Source organism: Dipodomys ordii, unplaced genomic scaffold (genome assembly GCF_000151885.1).
Source record: "Dipodomys ordii isolate 6190 unplaced genomic scaffold, Dord_2.0 Scaffold6, whole genome shotgun sequence".
Classification (NCBI taxonomy): domain Eukaryota; kingdom Metazoa; phylum Chordata; class Mammalia; order Rodentia; family Heteromyidae; genus Dipodomys; species Dipodomys ordii.
Genome location: NW_012267222.1, coordinates 3,289,463 through 3,305,351, shown reverse-complemented (window position 1 = coordinate 3,305,351; position 15,889 = coordinate 3,289,463). Strand labels below are relative to the sequence as shown.

Here is a 15,889-nt window from a genome sequence, read left to right as displayed (position 1 = left end):
AGGAACAGACACTATGGTCCCTGGCCTGGGTGATGATCTCCCCGGAGAGAGTTAGGGTCCAGATTTCCTGCTCAGCATGCACACACTTGCCAGGTACAGGGAAGCCCCACACTTTGTGCTTCACGTGGCAACAGGTGGAGGGGAGAGTGTACAGACACACCAGGGCTAGAACTTGTTGTCCTCTCCAGTGACCTGGGGACCTTGGCCTAAGGGTGCCTTGAGAGTGGAGAGGTAGGAGAGTGGTCAGACCCCCATAGGTACCCCCCCTGCCCCGTTTTTCCATCTTGCCTGGGGGAAGGTCTCCAAGGCCTTTGCCCATGTGCCAACATCCCGAGAAAGAAGGCCCACATGTCACTCGCACACCGGATACCTGGTCATGCCATGTGCCAGTTTGAAAACAAACTGATCTGTAGTGCCAGCTGAAAGATCCCGGGGGACATTCATAAGAATAATGATCCCTGGGCTGAGAAGATGAGCCCGAGTGCAGAAAATAGTCGGAGGAAAGGCCGCCACAGTATTATAGAGCAGTAGCCGATGCTGGCCACAGATAATGTCAGGCGCTGGTGGCTCACGCCTGTAATCCTAGCTACTCAGGAGGCCTATATCTGAAGATTACAGTTCCAAAACAGTCCAAAGGGACTCTAATGTCTCCAAAAAACTGGAACCCGAGGTGTGGCTCAAGTGGTAGAATGCCAGCTGAGTGAGCAAGAAGCTTTGAGTTCAAAACCCAGTACCCCCACACATTTTTTTTTTCCAGTAAGCTGGTCCTTACTGATTGGGAGGGTCTGCAGTCAAGGTTAGCCCTGACCAAAAACTAATGCGACCCTCCAACCCCCGTCCCAACAATAGCTAGGCGTTTGGGGGCATGCTTCATCCAATCTATTTGGGAAACACAAGTAGGAAGCTCAAGGTCCACACTGGCGCAGGCAACATCTGGCTCAAAAACAAAGCAAAGCCAGGTGCCGGTGGCTCACGCCCGTGTTCCTACTCAGGAGGCTGAGACCTGAGAAGTGAGGTTCAAAGCCAGCTTGGGCTTTCCATGAGACTCTTCTCTCCAGCAAACCACCAGAAAATGGGAAGTGGCGCTGTGGCTCAAGTGGTAGAGTGCTCACCTTGAGCTGAAGAGCTGAGGGACAGCACCCAGGCCCAGAGTTCAAGACCCAGGACCGACAAAAATAAATAAATAAATAAAGCAAAAGGTCTGGGTTACCTCTAGTGGTAACTTACTGTCACCAGAAAATAAGGTCACAGTTTAGTGATGGAGTGTGGTGAGAAGCAGCAGCAGAGGGAAGCCCTCAGGTCTGCTGGAGACCCAGCCCTCAGGGCAGCGTTCTAGAAGGTGTCGCTGTTAGAGGCCTTGAGATCAGGAGGTGGAACTCCAGGAACGGACTCTGCTTTTATTTTACTTTTGGTTTTGGAGACAGGGTCGTGCTGTGTAGTTTAGGCTGGCTAAGGTGATAGCCTGTAGTCAATCCTCTGTCCTCAGACTTCTGAATGTTCAGATGACGAGTGTCTGCCACCATACCCAGCTCAGTGCTGTTACAACAAGACACTAGAGAGTTCTCTTGTCCCTTCTCCACATATAGGAAGTGGGCCCCAACCACTTTTGTTAGCTTCTAGCTAACAAAACCATGAGCCAAGGCTGTGGTGTTTCGTTACCGTGGCCTGCGTGAACTAAGTACCTGCAGGGTGATCTCGGAGGGAGCTGAGCCAGGGCGGTGCCACCGGGGCTCTGTTGGAGCAGACACGTGCAGACTGCGCTAGCTCCTGGGGACACACCTAGTGTCAGCTGACCTTTGAGCACTTTGAATTTTGAATCATCAGAATGGTCCTTTATTTGAAGGATAATTGTGTGTGTGTGCGCGCGCGCGCATGTGCCAGTGTGTGCCAGTACTGGAGCTTGAACTCAGCCTTGGCATTTTTTGCTTAACACTGGCACTCTGCCACTTGAACTACACTTCCATTTCTGGCTTTTTGTTGGTTAATTGGAAATAAGTGTCTCTTAGCCTTTTCTGCCTAGTCTAGCTTCAAGCCACAATCCTCAGATCTCAGCCTCCTGAGAAGCTACGATTATAGGCGTGAGCCACTAGTGCCCAGCCAGACAAAATGTAGTTTAAATAAAAATAGTGATCAGATGAGGGATAAAAGAGTAACAGAAGGGATTTGATAAAAGTACACTATATCCATATAGGGAACTATCACAGTGCAACCTTTTGTACAGTGACTCTGCAGCGGTAAGAGGAGAAGCGAGGTGAGCTGTCCGGACCCGGACGGCAGGTTATTTCCCCTGGGGCTGTGAAGTGGGAGTCAGGCTAAGGGAGGACTAAGCCAGCACCACCCTGTTCTTAGCGAACCACCTGGGGGCTCCCTAGATAGTAACTGCTCAGCTTTGGAAAGGAGGGCGATTCCCCTCTTCTTCCTTTCCTCTGTGTCCCAAGTTCCCTGAGTAGGCACCTGTTTTTCCACATTCGATTATGAGGTTATGTGTGTATGGGAGGAAACTTGTAAGAGCCCCGCTGGTGGCAGGTGCATGCGCGGCCAGCACCCCATCACCCCCTGCAGTCCCCAGACTTCTCCATGTGCCTGAGCTCTTGAGCATGAATGAACCTCAAGAGCACAGTGCCAGGGAGCAGCTGGCAGGCTGGCGGGGTAACTTTCCCAATCTGGTCTCCGTAGGAGCGCTGCGTGGCCGCCCTGGCCAGGGTGGAGCGCACGGACTTCCTGTCACCCATGTGCATCGGGGAGGTGGCGCATGTGAGCGCGGAAATCACCTACGCTTCCAAGCACTCGGTGGAGGTGCAGGTCCACGTGACGTCGGAGAACATCCTCACAGGTAACTTCCACACTTCGCTGCTGCTTGCACACATGAGGGTGCCCCGCCCCGCCCCAGCCCCATGGGCAGCTTCTGCTCTTACCTGAACTTTTCAGATGAGGCACTCATGGGCTAGAGATTTCACAACGAGAGCCCAATACACCCAGCCAGAACAGGATCAAGGCTCAGCTACCACCTTGCAGTGGCCACTTAGTCCATGGCGGGACCGGGAGTGGTCCACGGCCTCTCCCTGCTCTCCTGGAGGGTGGCGGACACTGGCTGGCTCGGCCTCAGGGGAGGCCCACCTTGCCCCAGCCTGAGCCAGGCCTAGATCGGAACTGTTGGGTGAACCTTGCTCTGGGTTCTTCTGCTCGGTCTCCTTGGCCATGGTAACCATGGAAACGTGTCTCCTCTTTCTGTGGGGGAGCGATGCTCCTTCTCACTGGCTCTCACACTTCTTTTTATAACCAGACTGGCGGTGGGGAAGGTAAACCTCCGGCTGCCTCCCGCCCGCTCTGGATCCCCGTGGTCCCAAGCCACCCTACAGACCGTGCAGAATAGCGGCTGTGCTGCGTCCTTCCCTCTCCTTCTTGGTTCCTTGGCAGTGGGGCCTGTTCTCCTGATAGGCCAGGAACTCAGTTATCCATCTGGAACTTTCCAGTGACCTCAACAGGGTTGGCACTTAGAACGGGTTGCATCAGTCCAGCTACAGCACAGTGCATGATGTGGCTGAGGGCTGTCTGGGGGAGAGATAGTTGGCTCTGGGCTGTTCCTTTAAACTGGGCCCTAGATACAGAAGGAGTCTCCAGCATTGGAAGCACCCTTGGGTGCTGCTGGTCTCAGGCTGTATCACAAGAAGCAAAGTGTGCACCACTACAGGAAAGCTTGGCCTCTTCTTCTGGTGGCCACCGGGGTAGACATTGCCCCTGCGCAGGAGCAGAAGTCCGCTGCTCCCAGAGCCTCTCAGTCTTCATGCTTGTGTGTAGCCCGCCATTTTGGCAGCCGGCAGCCACTGTGGATTCACTGTAGCAGTCTTGGCTTCAGAAACACCGGTCGGTCGGGCTGCCTTCCTGATCTGGCCTTGGAGGCCTGTTCTGGACCTCATGGGCTTGGTGACCAGAACAGCACCACCGTGTGCAGATGGTGAGAAGCAGGGTCAGAAAGATGTTCAAGGCTTTGAGATGGGCAAGATGGACCCTCCTCAGTCCCTAGGGCAGAGAGCAGTGGGCCTGCTCACTCAGGGGTGCTGGGGCTGAGGATTTGCTCTCTCCAGTGAGAGCTGCCTCCAGATGGCGACTGCCATGGGCTCAGCAAAAGAAAAAAGAAAAAAAAGACAGGCCAGAAGCCGGGCACCAGTGGCTTATACCTGTAAATCCTAGCTACTCAGGAGGCTGAGATCTGAGGATCATGGTTCAAAGCCAGCCCAGGCAGGAAAGTCTGTGAGACTCTTATCTCTAATGAATCACCAGAAAACCGGAAGTGGAGCTGTGGCTCAAGTGGTAGAGTGCTTGCCTTGAGCTGAAGAGCTGAGGGACAGCGCCCAGGCCCAGAGTTGAAGCCCCATCTTTCTAGTCAAATCTTGTCAGGTTCCTTCCTCAACCTCCTGATGACCTGGCCTGTCTTTTTTTGTTGGTCGTGGGGCTTGAACTCTCGGCCTGGGCGCTGTACCTCTTCAGCTCAAGGCGAGCACAGTTGAGTCACAGTGGCACTTCCAGTTTTCTGGTGGTTAACTGGAGATAGGAGTCTCATGGACGTTCGTGCCCAGGTTGGCTTTGAACCTTGATTCTCAGATCTCAGCCTCCTGAGTAGCTAGGATTACAGGCGTGAGCCGCCGGTGCCAGCTAGATGACATGTTGTTAAAGTTCTCACACTGAGGGGACAAAGCCCAAGCCTCTGTTTGCCTACCCCATGGGCATGCCCTTCCTCTCACTGCTGCATCCTCAACCCCAGTCCAAAGGGCCTGGACTGCCCAGGAGGGAGGGGCCAGCTCTAGGGCACGGAGGCAGTGCTGGCACGGCTGCACATGTTCGCCCTCCTGGGACCTGGAGCCTTGCTCTGTGCCCTCCTGGGCAGCTTCTCTCAGTGGAGCTATGTCATGGCCCTAGGTTCTCCTCAACTCCTTCCTCACAGGCCCAAGGCAGGGCTTGACTAGTCTCCATATCTTGGTCACCTCATCCCAGAGCCTATTCTGTGACCCCCCCCCCATGTCATGCTCCCTCTTCTCTAGCTCTAGCACCTTCTGTCTCCCCACCTTAGAACCTGTGCAGATCTCTGTTGTCCTCCGTTTCTCTCCTGCCCACATTGTCTCCTGGGAGGTGCACCTCTGTGCCTGGCCTGTAGCCTCCAGACCCATTCTGTTCTCCCAATGCCCCCCGAGCGCACATGCAGTGTGTGTGGTCGGCCCTGGGAGGGCCAGGGATGTATCTCTAACAGGGCTGAGCCATGATGCTGTGGGCAAAGTACTCGGCTCCTTCTCCACCGTGGGAGCAGGGCCCATGCTCCCCTCCGCGTCCCACAGCAGCTGAATGAGCACAGGCCAGGGGACCTGAAAACTTGCCTTTTCATTCACCTCTAGCACCTGTCAAAATATTAAGCTAACAGGGACGTGATTGCTGTGAATTGCTCCAGAGAATAGCTGGAAGCTCCTAAGATTTAAAAAGAGATGTTAATGCCACAGTTCTGGCAGCGTTCCATTGAAGAGTGGAGAATGTACAATTAGCATGTTTACCTCCTTTTGCGCTGTAGTGTGCATTTAGGTCTGGTGAGGCCACGCGGGTTTCCATGGAAACGAGCTCGTCAGGCTGGCTCCAGCTGAATCCAACAGGAAATCTTTATTCCCAAAAGCAGGTTGTCAGATCTGCTCAGTCAAAGTGTGGTGAAAATATTTTCTCAGAGTAGCTGTCTGTGCTCCTGGCACAGGAACCGGAAGCTGTGTTCTGAGGTGTTTGTGCCAGGGCCAAGCTGGAGGGCTGGTGTTAGGAGCAGGGTGGGGCTCAGGGACTCTTTTTAAGTGACCCCCTTGGGGTTTGATGTAGAGCCTGGGTTGGGTTGAGCGGGACCCTCGGGAAGCCCAGGCTCCTGCTGGGTGTGGGGTGGGCGTCACGCTGCCCATCTCGCTTGTGCTGCACACTGGGATCTTTCCTGTTGTAGAAGCAGCTTTTAAAGCTGGGCGCTGGTGGCTCACATCTGTAATCCTAGCTACTCAGGAGGCTGAGATCTAAGAATCACTATGCGAAGCCAGCCCAGGCAATAAGGTCCAAGAGATTCTTACTTCACATTAATCAGGAAAAGCCAGATATGGGGGTATGGCTCAAATGGTAGAGTGCTAGCCTTGAGTGAAAAAAAAAAACAAGCAAGAGTGCAAGACGAGGGCTGGGAAGGTGGCTCAGGGTAGAGCGCTTGCCTTGCATGCATGAGGCCCTGGGTTCGATTCCTCAGCACCACATAAGCAGAAAAAACTGGAAGTGGTGCTTGGCTCCAGTGGTAAAGCGCTAGCCTTGAGCTGAAGAGCTGAGGAACAGCGCCCAGGCCCAGAGTTCAGGCCCCATGACTGTCAAAAAAAAAAAAAGAGTGCAAGACCCTGAGTTCAAGTACCAGTACTGAAACTGAAAATAAGTAAATTTTTTTTTTTTTTTAAAAGAGGGATCCTGGGCTGGGGAGGTGGCTCAGTGGTAGAGCGCTTGCCTTACATGCATGAGGCCCTGAGTTTGATTCCTCAGCACCACATAAGCAGAAAAAGTCAGAAGTGGCGCTGTGGCTCAAGTGGTAGAGTGCTAGCCCTGACCTGAAGAGCTGAGGAATAGCGCCCAGGCCCAGAGCTCAGGCTCCATGACCTACAAAAAAAGGGGTGGAGGGTTCCTTGTAAGTACTTGGGAATGACAGATCTGGAAAAGCTGCATCTGCACTAAGAATGGCACCAAGTGGCTATGCAGCCCTGGGAAAACTGATCTCTCCAGTTTCCAAATCACTGCTGTGAACTCCTTTGCACTAACAGGCCACCAGCCATGGTTTGCAGCCCTCTCCCAGGCCAGCTCCCACACTCCGCTCCACCGCGAGGCTCAGTGCCCCAAGCCTTATGCAGCCACAGCCCCTGTCTCAGAGCTTGGAAGCCCTGGGTTAGAACTTTGAGCTGCCATCTTAGGTTTGTGTGGGAGAGGACCAGGAGGAGGAACTCGGGAGGGAGCACTGGGCTTGAGGAGCTGCTCAGGCCTCTGTGCTTTGGACAGTGGTTGGCAGTGGTTGCCCTTCCTCTCAGGGGCTTCTCTACCCTGGCATGGGGTACATGCTGAAGCCTTGCCTGCTGGCTAGCAGGATCGTGCAGTGTAGAGGCAGGTGGATGGAATGTGAGGGAGTGCCACCAAGTGTCATCACAGTGTCTACCAGTGGGGACTTGGGCCAGTAAGTGAGAAGCTGGGGCTGGCTTCCCCCGGAGGACAGGAGAGGGGACAGGCCTGCCTCTCCGGGAAGCTCATCAGAGGCATAACCACCTGGTTAAAACATCAGGTAGGAACTGGTGCTGTGTTAGTGTCCTGGCACTCAGGAGTCTGAGGCAGGCGTATCTAGAATATGAGCCCAGCCTGGGCAGCTTAGCAAGACCCTGCCTCAGAACAAGACTGTTGGGATGTAGCACATGTGATAGAGCACTTGCCTAACGTGCAAGGCCCTGAGTTCACCTCCAATACTGGAAGCAAACCAAAAACACGGCCCAGTAGCCGCTAGAAAGTGTTCCCAGCCCAAGGGCAGCATGGGGAGAGCTGGGTCCCAGGGTCCCGGAGGTGGGACTGCACTCCCTGCTGATGGGTTTCTGGATCTATGTCGGTGCTTGCATGGTGGTAGTCACCAGGGCAGGAGGCTGAAAATGACCTTGAGTGTTGGGGGCCCAGGCCCCTGGGATCGCCAGGTCTGGTGGCAACACCTCCCCAGGACATCACGCATGTGGTTTTCTTTTTTAAGGTACCAAAAAGCTGACCAATAAGGCCACCCTGTGGTACGTGCCCCTGTCTCTGAAGAACGTGGACAAGGTCCTCGAGGTGCCTCCTGTCGTGGTGAGCTGACCCCTTAACTTGTCTCCTGGGCTGAATGTAGAAGTGGGGCCTGCTGAGTGTTGGGGGGAGGGCTGTCCAGCCAAGGACCTGTCCCAAGGGAGCAGCGGCAGTTTGGGGTGCCTCCTGGGATGGGCTCAGAACCCAGTTCTCTCCTAGAGAAAATGGAGGGACGGAGATGAATCTGCTTAGCGTAGTTTAGTCCACGTATAATTCGTGCTTTCAGTGAGCTACACAGAACCCACAGACAGGAAATTCCTTTGTCCTGGAGGACCATTGTGTCATATCATGGACCAGAGAGGAGACTGCGACAGGCTGAGGAGTGCCTGGACCCAGCTGCGCCCAGAGCCTGGACCCGTCCCCCCCCCTCCCGCCCCCGCCCCGCTGCCAGGCCGGGCCGGCTGCCCGGACCCTTTTGAGAGCTAGTTTTCATCTCCGTTCTTGTGAGCATTACTCTCTTCCTCCTGTCCCTGCTGATATGTTCCTCCTCTGGATGGGTCTCATTCTCCCTCAGCTGTGGACAGAAGCTCCTGAGCACAAGAGGAGTTCACTATGATGTCCTTGTGATGGGCCTGTGAGCACCACCTAGGACCATGCAGACCCTGTGGGGCAAACCCTTGGGAAAGAATCTGACTCATTCCCAGAAGTCTCCCTGGCCGCCTCCTGTACTTCCGCCTCGCCCTGCCTGTGCTCCTGTACCAGGGAGGGGCAGAGCTTAATTAGAACATGATTTTAGAAGTGTGACAACTGAAGCTGAGCTCTAGTGGCTCACATCTGTCATCTAGCTACTCAAGAGGCTGAGATTTGAGGATCATGATTCAAAGCCAGCCTGGGCAGGAAAGTTGTGAGACTCAGAACACATAAAAGAAAGTGACAACTGAGAACCAGATCTCTCGTGGCCCATGCCTGTTCTTGTTTATAGACCACTGGCCTCTGTACCCAGGCTGGCCTCAAATGCATGATTCTCTTGCCTCTGTTTCCTGAGTTGGTCTCAAATTCATAATCCTTCTCCTTCAGTTTCCTGCGTGCTGGGATTACAGCATACCCAGCTGGTCTAGAGTTTTAAAAACACACTTGTGTGACCGGAGCCCTCACCATGTTTCCTGGAAAGGGTGGTGTGCCTTGGCTTGTTGGGCTGGTGGCTGTGCCTGGCCTAGAGACAAAAGTCGATTCTTCACAGTTGTGAGGGTCAGAGTCTGAAATCGAGGTATGGCCGGGGCTGAGCTCTGCACCTCAGCTTAGGAAGAGGCATCTTCAGAGATGAATATGGATCTCTCCCCCACCTCCCCCTTCTCCAGCTTCTTGTGGCAGCAGCATGCCTGGCCTTGGGCTGCACATCACCATCCACTTGCTTCACTAAACTGCCTTCTTGCTCTGTCTTTCATACTCTTCAAAGGGCACCAGTCATAGGAGTGAGGGCCAACCACTTTGTGTGACATCTTACCTCATTACTAATTGCAACTACAAGAACGCTGTTTCCTAAAACATTCTTTTTTTTTTTGCTGGTGCAGGGCCTTGAACTCAGGGCCTGGGCCCTGTCCCTGAGCTTCTTTTGCTCAAGGTTAACATCGTACCACTTTGAAACACAGCACCACTTCTGGCTTTTTCCTAGTAATTTATTAAAGAAAAGAGTCTTTTGGCTTTTCATGCCCCGACTGGCTTTGAACTTCGATCCTCAGGTCTGAGCCTCCTGAGTGGCTAGGATAATAGGTGTGAGCCACTGGTGCGCAGCTTACTTACATTCCCATTCTGGTTCTAGGTGAAGGTCAATTTTGAGACCCCCTACTCAACACAGTCATCCCCCTCCTCTCCCTGACTCTCAGGTAACTGGGGTTCTGACCCAAGAAGCAGGAGAGACAGACGGCCACAGGAGCTCCTGTCTGGCCTGGCCTTGGAGCCCTGAGTGTCAGATCTGCCACATCACGTGTAGTTGACCTGATGCAGGCCTCTTGTTGGTGTTGGTGTCTTGCAACATCTTCCGGAGGAGCTGGACAAAAGCCTGTGCCTTTCCGCTTGTCGGCACCTGGTGCTTAGAGCACCAGGGCTCTGGCCAGTGTAGAGGGGCGGGTGGTCACACTCCCGGGTTCCCCTCTCCTTGCTGTAGGCCAGATCCTCTGCACAGCCTTGCCTGCTCTCCTCACCACCTGTGGCCGCTCTCCCACATCCTGGAGGAGCCCACAGCCTTTTCGCTTCCTTTGTGTGGTGGAGTTGATACGACATAAATGCCAGCATGGCTTTGTAGACATTGTGCTGGAACATGGCTGCGGAGCCAAGGCAGAGAGGGCGCGAGAAAAAGCTGGGCTCCAGCTTCACTGCTGCAGGGGTGAGCCGATCACTTCCCCACACCAGGCCCTGAAATGATAACCCTCAGCTCCCTGGGAACACAGGCTGCAGGGCTGGCAGAGCCCTGCTTGGGCACAGCTTCCTTTCCTGGCTCCAGGAAGCCTGTGTACATATCTCCTGGAGCCCAACCGCAGGCTTCCAGCGCCCCCAGCATCTGCCCTGCCAGCCTTCCACGCTTAGCTGGCCATGGATAGTATGTATAAACATATTCACAGATGCCAACTAGCTGAAATATAGACATATCAGACACACTCAAACCTGCGTGCGCACGCGGACGGACACACACACACACACACACACACACACACACACACACACACACACGATTTTCTGTTGTGTTCATCTCCCCAGAGGAATTCTGGGCACTGTCATGTAGAGAACAGCTTTATCTTGTAGAGAACAGCTTTATCTTCTTGCTCCGACTTCTTCCCAGCCTGGCAGAGGATGCTGCCTTTCCCTGGGGTTGGGAAGCGCAGTGGCCCTGTGATGCTGGTGATGCTTGAGAAGCTGGAGGGCCACGGGTGGACACAAACATGCAAATAGGCCTGCATTATGAGACATTCAGGCTGCAGTCTGTGCACTCAGGCCATGCTGTCACTGCTTCAGATGAGTGGATCTCGTGAGTCCTGGGACTGAGCCTGAGACCAGTCCTTCACTCAAGTATTGCAGCTGTTAGTTCCCATAATCAAGGCAAGACGTGTGTTATTGGCTGGCTCCTGCGGCCTGCCTTCCAGAAAGGCCCATTGGTCTTGTGTGCTCTCAGAGCTCTGATGAGCTTGCTGAATGCCACATATTAGACTAGGAGCCAGTGGCGGGGGGTGGAGGGAGAGGTTGGGGTGTTGGTTTTTAAGTTGTCTATTCTTTACTGTGCTGAGGACACAGCACAGAGCCTGTGCCTGCTAGACAGCATCCTGCCGCTGCTTCCCCAGCTCCTGGCCCTCTCTTACCCCAATTTTTTTTTTTTTTGTCAGTCCTGGGGCTTGAACTCAGGGCCTGGGCACTGTCCCTGAGCTGCTTTTGCTCAAGGATCACACTCTACCACTTGAGCCACAGTACTACTTCCAGCTTTCTCCATTTAACTTGTACTAAGGAATTGAACCCTGGGCTTCATGCATGCTGGGCAAGCCCTCTACCTCTAAGCCACATTCCCAGCCCCACAATTTCCAGATTTTTAGGTAGTTTATCCGAGATACGAGTCTAGCACTGATGGCTTCAACCTACCATCTTCAGATCTCGGCCTCCTGAGTAGCTAGGATTACAGGCGTGAACCGCTGATGCCCAACCTTTCTTCTTTCTTTTTTGGAGATAAGATCTTGCTGTGTTGCCCAGGAAGTCCAGGAACTTAGTCCCCTGCTTCAGCCTCCTGAGTACTGGGATTACAAGCGTGCATACCATGTTCCACTTGGCTTGGTTCTTTTGAACAAACCCCTGTCTCCTTTCTTGGCTTCCTTTGAAGAAGGCTCACTGAACCAAAGGAGATGGGTACAAGGGGATAAGCTGCAAGGAAGAACACAGAAAGGCCAAAAACTAGCTTTAGACAAGCAGAAACGAATACAGTGTAGTTTGGGGAGACTTGAGGAGGGACAGAGTGGAGCCCTGAGGGCTCAGCCACCCGTACTGGCCAGGTGAATGAGGGAGGAGGGGCAGCTGGCAAAGCTGGCTGTGAGTGTCCAGGCTGTGGTCATTCAGGATGGCCAGGCCAAGGGGAAGGGTGGGGACTGTGTGGGGAGCATGGACAGTAAGGCCTAAACCTGGACTGTGTCCCCCTGAAGGTCCCATGGGGAGGGGTGAGGTCCCTACCTGGGCTGGAAGATGAGGGACATTGAAGGTGATGCATGGACTGTTGCTGTTACCTCACGTTCCCCAGTGTGCCCAAGAATGAGGAGCCTTCGTTTACACATAAGATTTTATATTCTCTTGGCCATCCTTCTTTCCTCTTCAGAGAAGTTTCTCTGTATGTCTTTAGCCCACTTATTTATTGGGCAGTTGTTTCTTTGAGGATTTGTTGTTGGGGGATTTAATTTTTTGAGTTCTAGGTATATTTTAGATATGAGACCCTTGTTCCTTGTATGGCTAGTGAAGATCTTCTCCCAATCCGTGGGCTTTTAATTGATCTTGCTAGCTATATCCTTTGCCATGCAGAAGCTCTGCAATTTCATGCAGTCCCATTTGTCCAACCTTTCTTTGATTTGTTCTGTTTCTGGGTCTCTATTAAGAAAATGCTCAACCTCCCTAGCCATAAAAGAAAGGCAAATCAAAACAACCCTGAGATACCACCTCACCCCAGTTAGAATGGTGATAATCAAGACTCTAATAACAACAGATGCTGGAGGGGATGTGGACAGAAGGGAACCCTACTGCATTGTTGGTGAGAGTGTAAGCTTGTTCAACCACTTTGGAAAGTAGTATGGAGGTTCCTCAAAAGACTCCACATAGAGCTTCCTTATGACCCAGCAATCCCACTTTTGGGAATTTACCCAAATGATCACAAACAAGACCATACTAAAGCTACCAGCACGACTATGTTTGTTGCAGCATTATTTACCATAGCTAAGATATGGGACCAACCCAGTTGCCCCTCAGTAGATATGGATCAAGAAAATGTGGTATATATACACAATGGAATTCTATGCCTCCATCAGAAAGAATGACATTGCCCCATTTGTTAGGAAATGGAAAGACTTGGAAAAAAAATTATATTAAGTGAAGTAAGCCAGGCTCAAAGAAACATAGGTCCCATGATTTCCTTATTTGCAATAACTAGTATATGTCTGAGACAAGCAGAAATGGTCAGATAAGTTGATGTTAGGCGAAATGAACCCCAAGATAAGGACTCAAATAGTTTTTCTTTCTTGCTGTTGTTTCTAACATATTTATAAGATTCTTTCTTTGTTGCTTTGTATGTCCCTCCCCCACAGTATAACAAATTGTTTAAATAGGGACACAGGTGGACCCATTGTAACAATGAGATGTACAAGACGTTATGTCAAAAAACGAACTTTACAACTTTTGCGGGGAATGGGGGGTGGAGATGGGAGGGCAGGGATGGTAAGGGGAAACAAAGGAGGAGGCAACAATGCTTGATAAGAAATGTACTCATGCTGGCCCCCAGTGGTACCCTTCTGTAATCCTAGCTACTCAGGAGGCTGAGATCTGAGGATTGAGGTTCAAAGCCAGCCTGGGCAGGAAAGTCCGTGAGACTCTTATCTCCAATAAACCACTAGAAAACCAGAAGTAGCGCTGTGGCTCAAGCAGTAGAATGCTCACCTTGAGCTGAAGAGCATAGGGACAGCACCCAAGCCCAGAGTTCAAGTCCCATGACCGGCCAAAAAAAAAAAAAAGAAATGTACTCATTACCTTGCTCATGTAATTGTAACGCCTCTGTACAGTATTTTCACAATAAAAAAACTTACTAAAAAAAAAGATTTTATATTCTCATACCTTTTAAGTTCTTGAGTCAGAAACTCCCACAATCCCCTAGGGGAGCCTCGGGATCCTTTTCCACCTGGGCTTACTGATCTGCAAAGGTGTCATTTGGCCAGTAGTTATTAGGGCTGGTCTTGAACTTGTGCAATTTTACATCCAGGACTAGGGCAGACATGACCAAGACAATCAATACTGTTTTAATAGTGAGAAATTGTGTGTGTGGCCTAGTGAGACAGGTTTAACTACATATGGTACAGAAGAATGGTCTATGTATTTGTAAACTCACTGGTCTGGGAGGATCTGAGCCAAACATACACCCAGCTTACCTCTGGTGAGGGAGACTACACAAGATTTCATCCATTCGTGTTGTCACAAAACCAGTCCCAGCTGGCGCCTAGTTAGATGACGGGGCGCCATCCCTGCTGCACCTCACCTTGGCCTGCTTCCCTCCCACAGTACTCCCGGCAGGAGCAGGAGGAAGAGGGCCGGAAGCGGTACGAAGCCCAGAAGCTGGAGCGCATGGAGACCAAGTGGAGGAATGGGGACATTGTCCAGCCTGTCCTTAACCCAGGTAGGAGTTGGTGCCCCGTGCTTTCTCACCTGCGGATATCATTGCCCACCATGCTCAGGCCACAGGGACACTCTAGTCGACCGTCACCGTCCTCTGGTCTCCCAGATGTCCAGTGCCCTTTCCTGGAGCCAGGCCCTTTGTCCCTTGCCCACCTCAGAGCCAGGCAGGCCCCTCCCAGTGGCACAACATGCAGGAAGTCAGCATGGCACCTCTGTGAGTCTCTGGTGGGCATTCTGTGCCAGGACCTGGACAGAGGGACACTGGCCTACTTCAGGGCATTTGCTTTTGTTATGTTTTTCCAGTTTGTGCTGCACACTTAGAAGCTTGTGTTCTAGTTCACTAAAAATAAGCAAACAACCAGGCACCTGTAATCCTAGCTACTCAAGAAGCTGAGATCTGAGGATCTCAGTTTGAAGCCAGCCCAAGCTAGAACAGCCATTAGACTCTTATCTCCAATAAACTACTCCGAAGAAAAGCCGGAAGTGGTACTATGGCTCAAGTGGTACTGGCCAAAAAAATACCCCAGAAGAACAACACACACACACATACACACACACAAAGAAAAGAAAACAAGCAAACAGTCAGGGTCAGTGGCTCATGCCTGTAATCCTAACTACTCAGAAGGCTGAGATCTGGAGCTTGCGGTTGGAAGCTAGCCTGGGCAGGAAAGTCCATGAGACTTATTACCTGATTATCCACAAAAAAGATGGAAGTGGCGCTGTAGCCAGGTGGTAGAGTGCTAGCCTTGAGCAACAGCGCCAAAACACAAATGGCGGCAGGTTTGAACCCCCATTCCTTTACCGTGCAGACGTGTGGCTGTGTGAATGAGCGACAGTTTGTTGTGTGTGCAGCTGTCCTGTGCCCACCCAGCTCTCTCCTTTCACCAGGACCGTCTAAGCCTTCACAAATCCCTGCAGAAGCCAAGGTGACCAAATGTGTTTCTCCCAAGAACAGCCTTTCCACACCAGAGCCCCTGGTTCTCAGATGCACTTTGGGACTGCAGTTCTTGGGAGCTTGTCAAACCTTTCTGGACAGGCTGACTTATGGGATGTCTCCCTGGCAATGTGCCTTACTGCTGTCACATTTTAGTAGAGTTGATGACTTTCCAGAATGTTCTATGCTTCTCTACTTCACTGGTCTTCATGATACCTGTATGTTCTGTGCTGGGCTTGATGATGTCCTCAACCTCAAGTCCTTGTGGATCCCGGATAAAGTGGATGTTCTACTTCCTGACTTGGCTTCTCTTAGGTCTGTTTGTCCCTGGGCAGCTGTCAGGCTCACTAGGCTTCATTCCCTTTCCCTCCGTGTTGCTGCGTTGCTGTACCTTGCTGTGGGCTCTGGCTAAGGCTCCGCCATTATCTCTGCTGTCCTCCTTTCAGGCTGCAGCCACGTTCCTTACCAAGGAGGGTGTGGATGACAGCCAGCCAGTGCTCACATCACTGTGCTTCTCCAGCCTGGCTTGTGGGGTAGCCAGAGTGCAGTTGGTTTCTCAGCAGTGTCTAGCAGGATTTTGCACATTCTTTGGCTCTTTGTTGGTCCAGCCTTTGCCCTCCCAAAGCAAAACAAATATTCTGAGGCCACTGGAACAGTATAGGTCAGTTTCCTTCCTGCTGGACAAATCTCTGATCTCCTCTGCTCCCCTCTGCTCTCCGCTCCCTTCTGCTCCCCTCTTCTCTTTTCCCTCCCCCTCCCCCC

At 52.2% G+C, this 15,889-nt stretch overlaps 1 protein-coding gene across 7 annotated transcripts in view; it reads left to right on the top strand.

The window, feature by feature from the left end:
* Acot7 (acyl-CoA thioesterase 7) overlaps window positions 1-15,889 on the top strand; it is an 88,528-nt gene that overhangs the window by 36,309 nt on the left and 36,330 nt on the right. For 5 of the 7 annotated variants that reach the window (XM_013035597.1, XM_013035552.1, XM_013035569.1 and 2 more), the window contains exons 3-5: window positions 2,677-2,833; window positions 7,766-7,857; window positions 14,080-14,197. In XM_013035597.1, coding sequence (XP_012891051.1) covers window positions 2,677-2,833; window positions 7,766-7,857; window positions 14,080-14,197 — 367 coding nt within the window. The remainder of the gene's footprint in view (window positions 1-2,676; window positions 2,834-7,765; window positions 7,858-14,079; window positions 14,198-15,889) is intronic. The other 2 variants (XM_013035560.1, XM_013035584.1) reach the window with 1 other exon arrangement.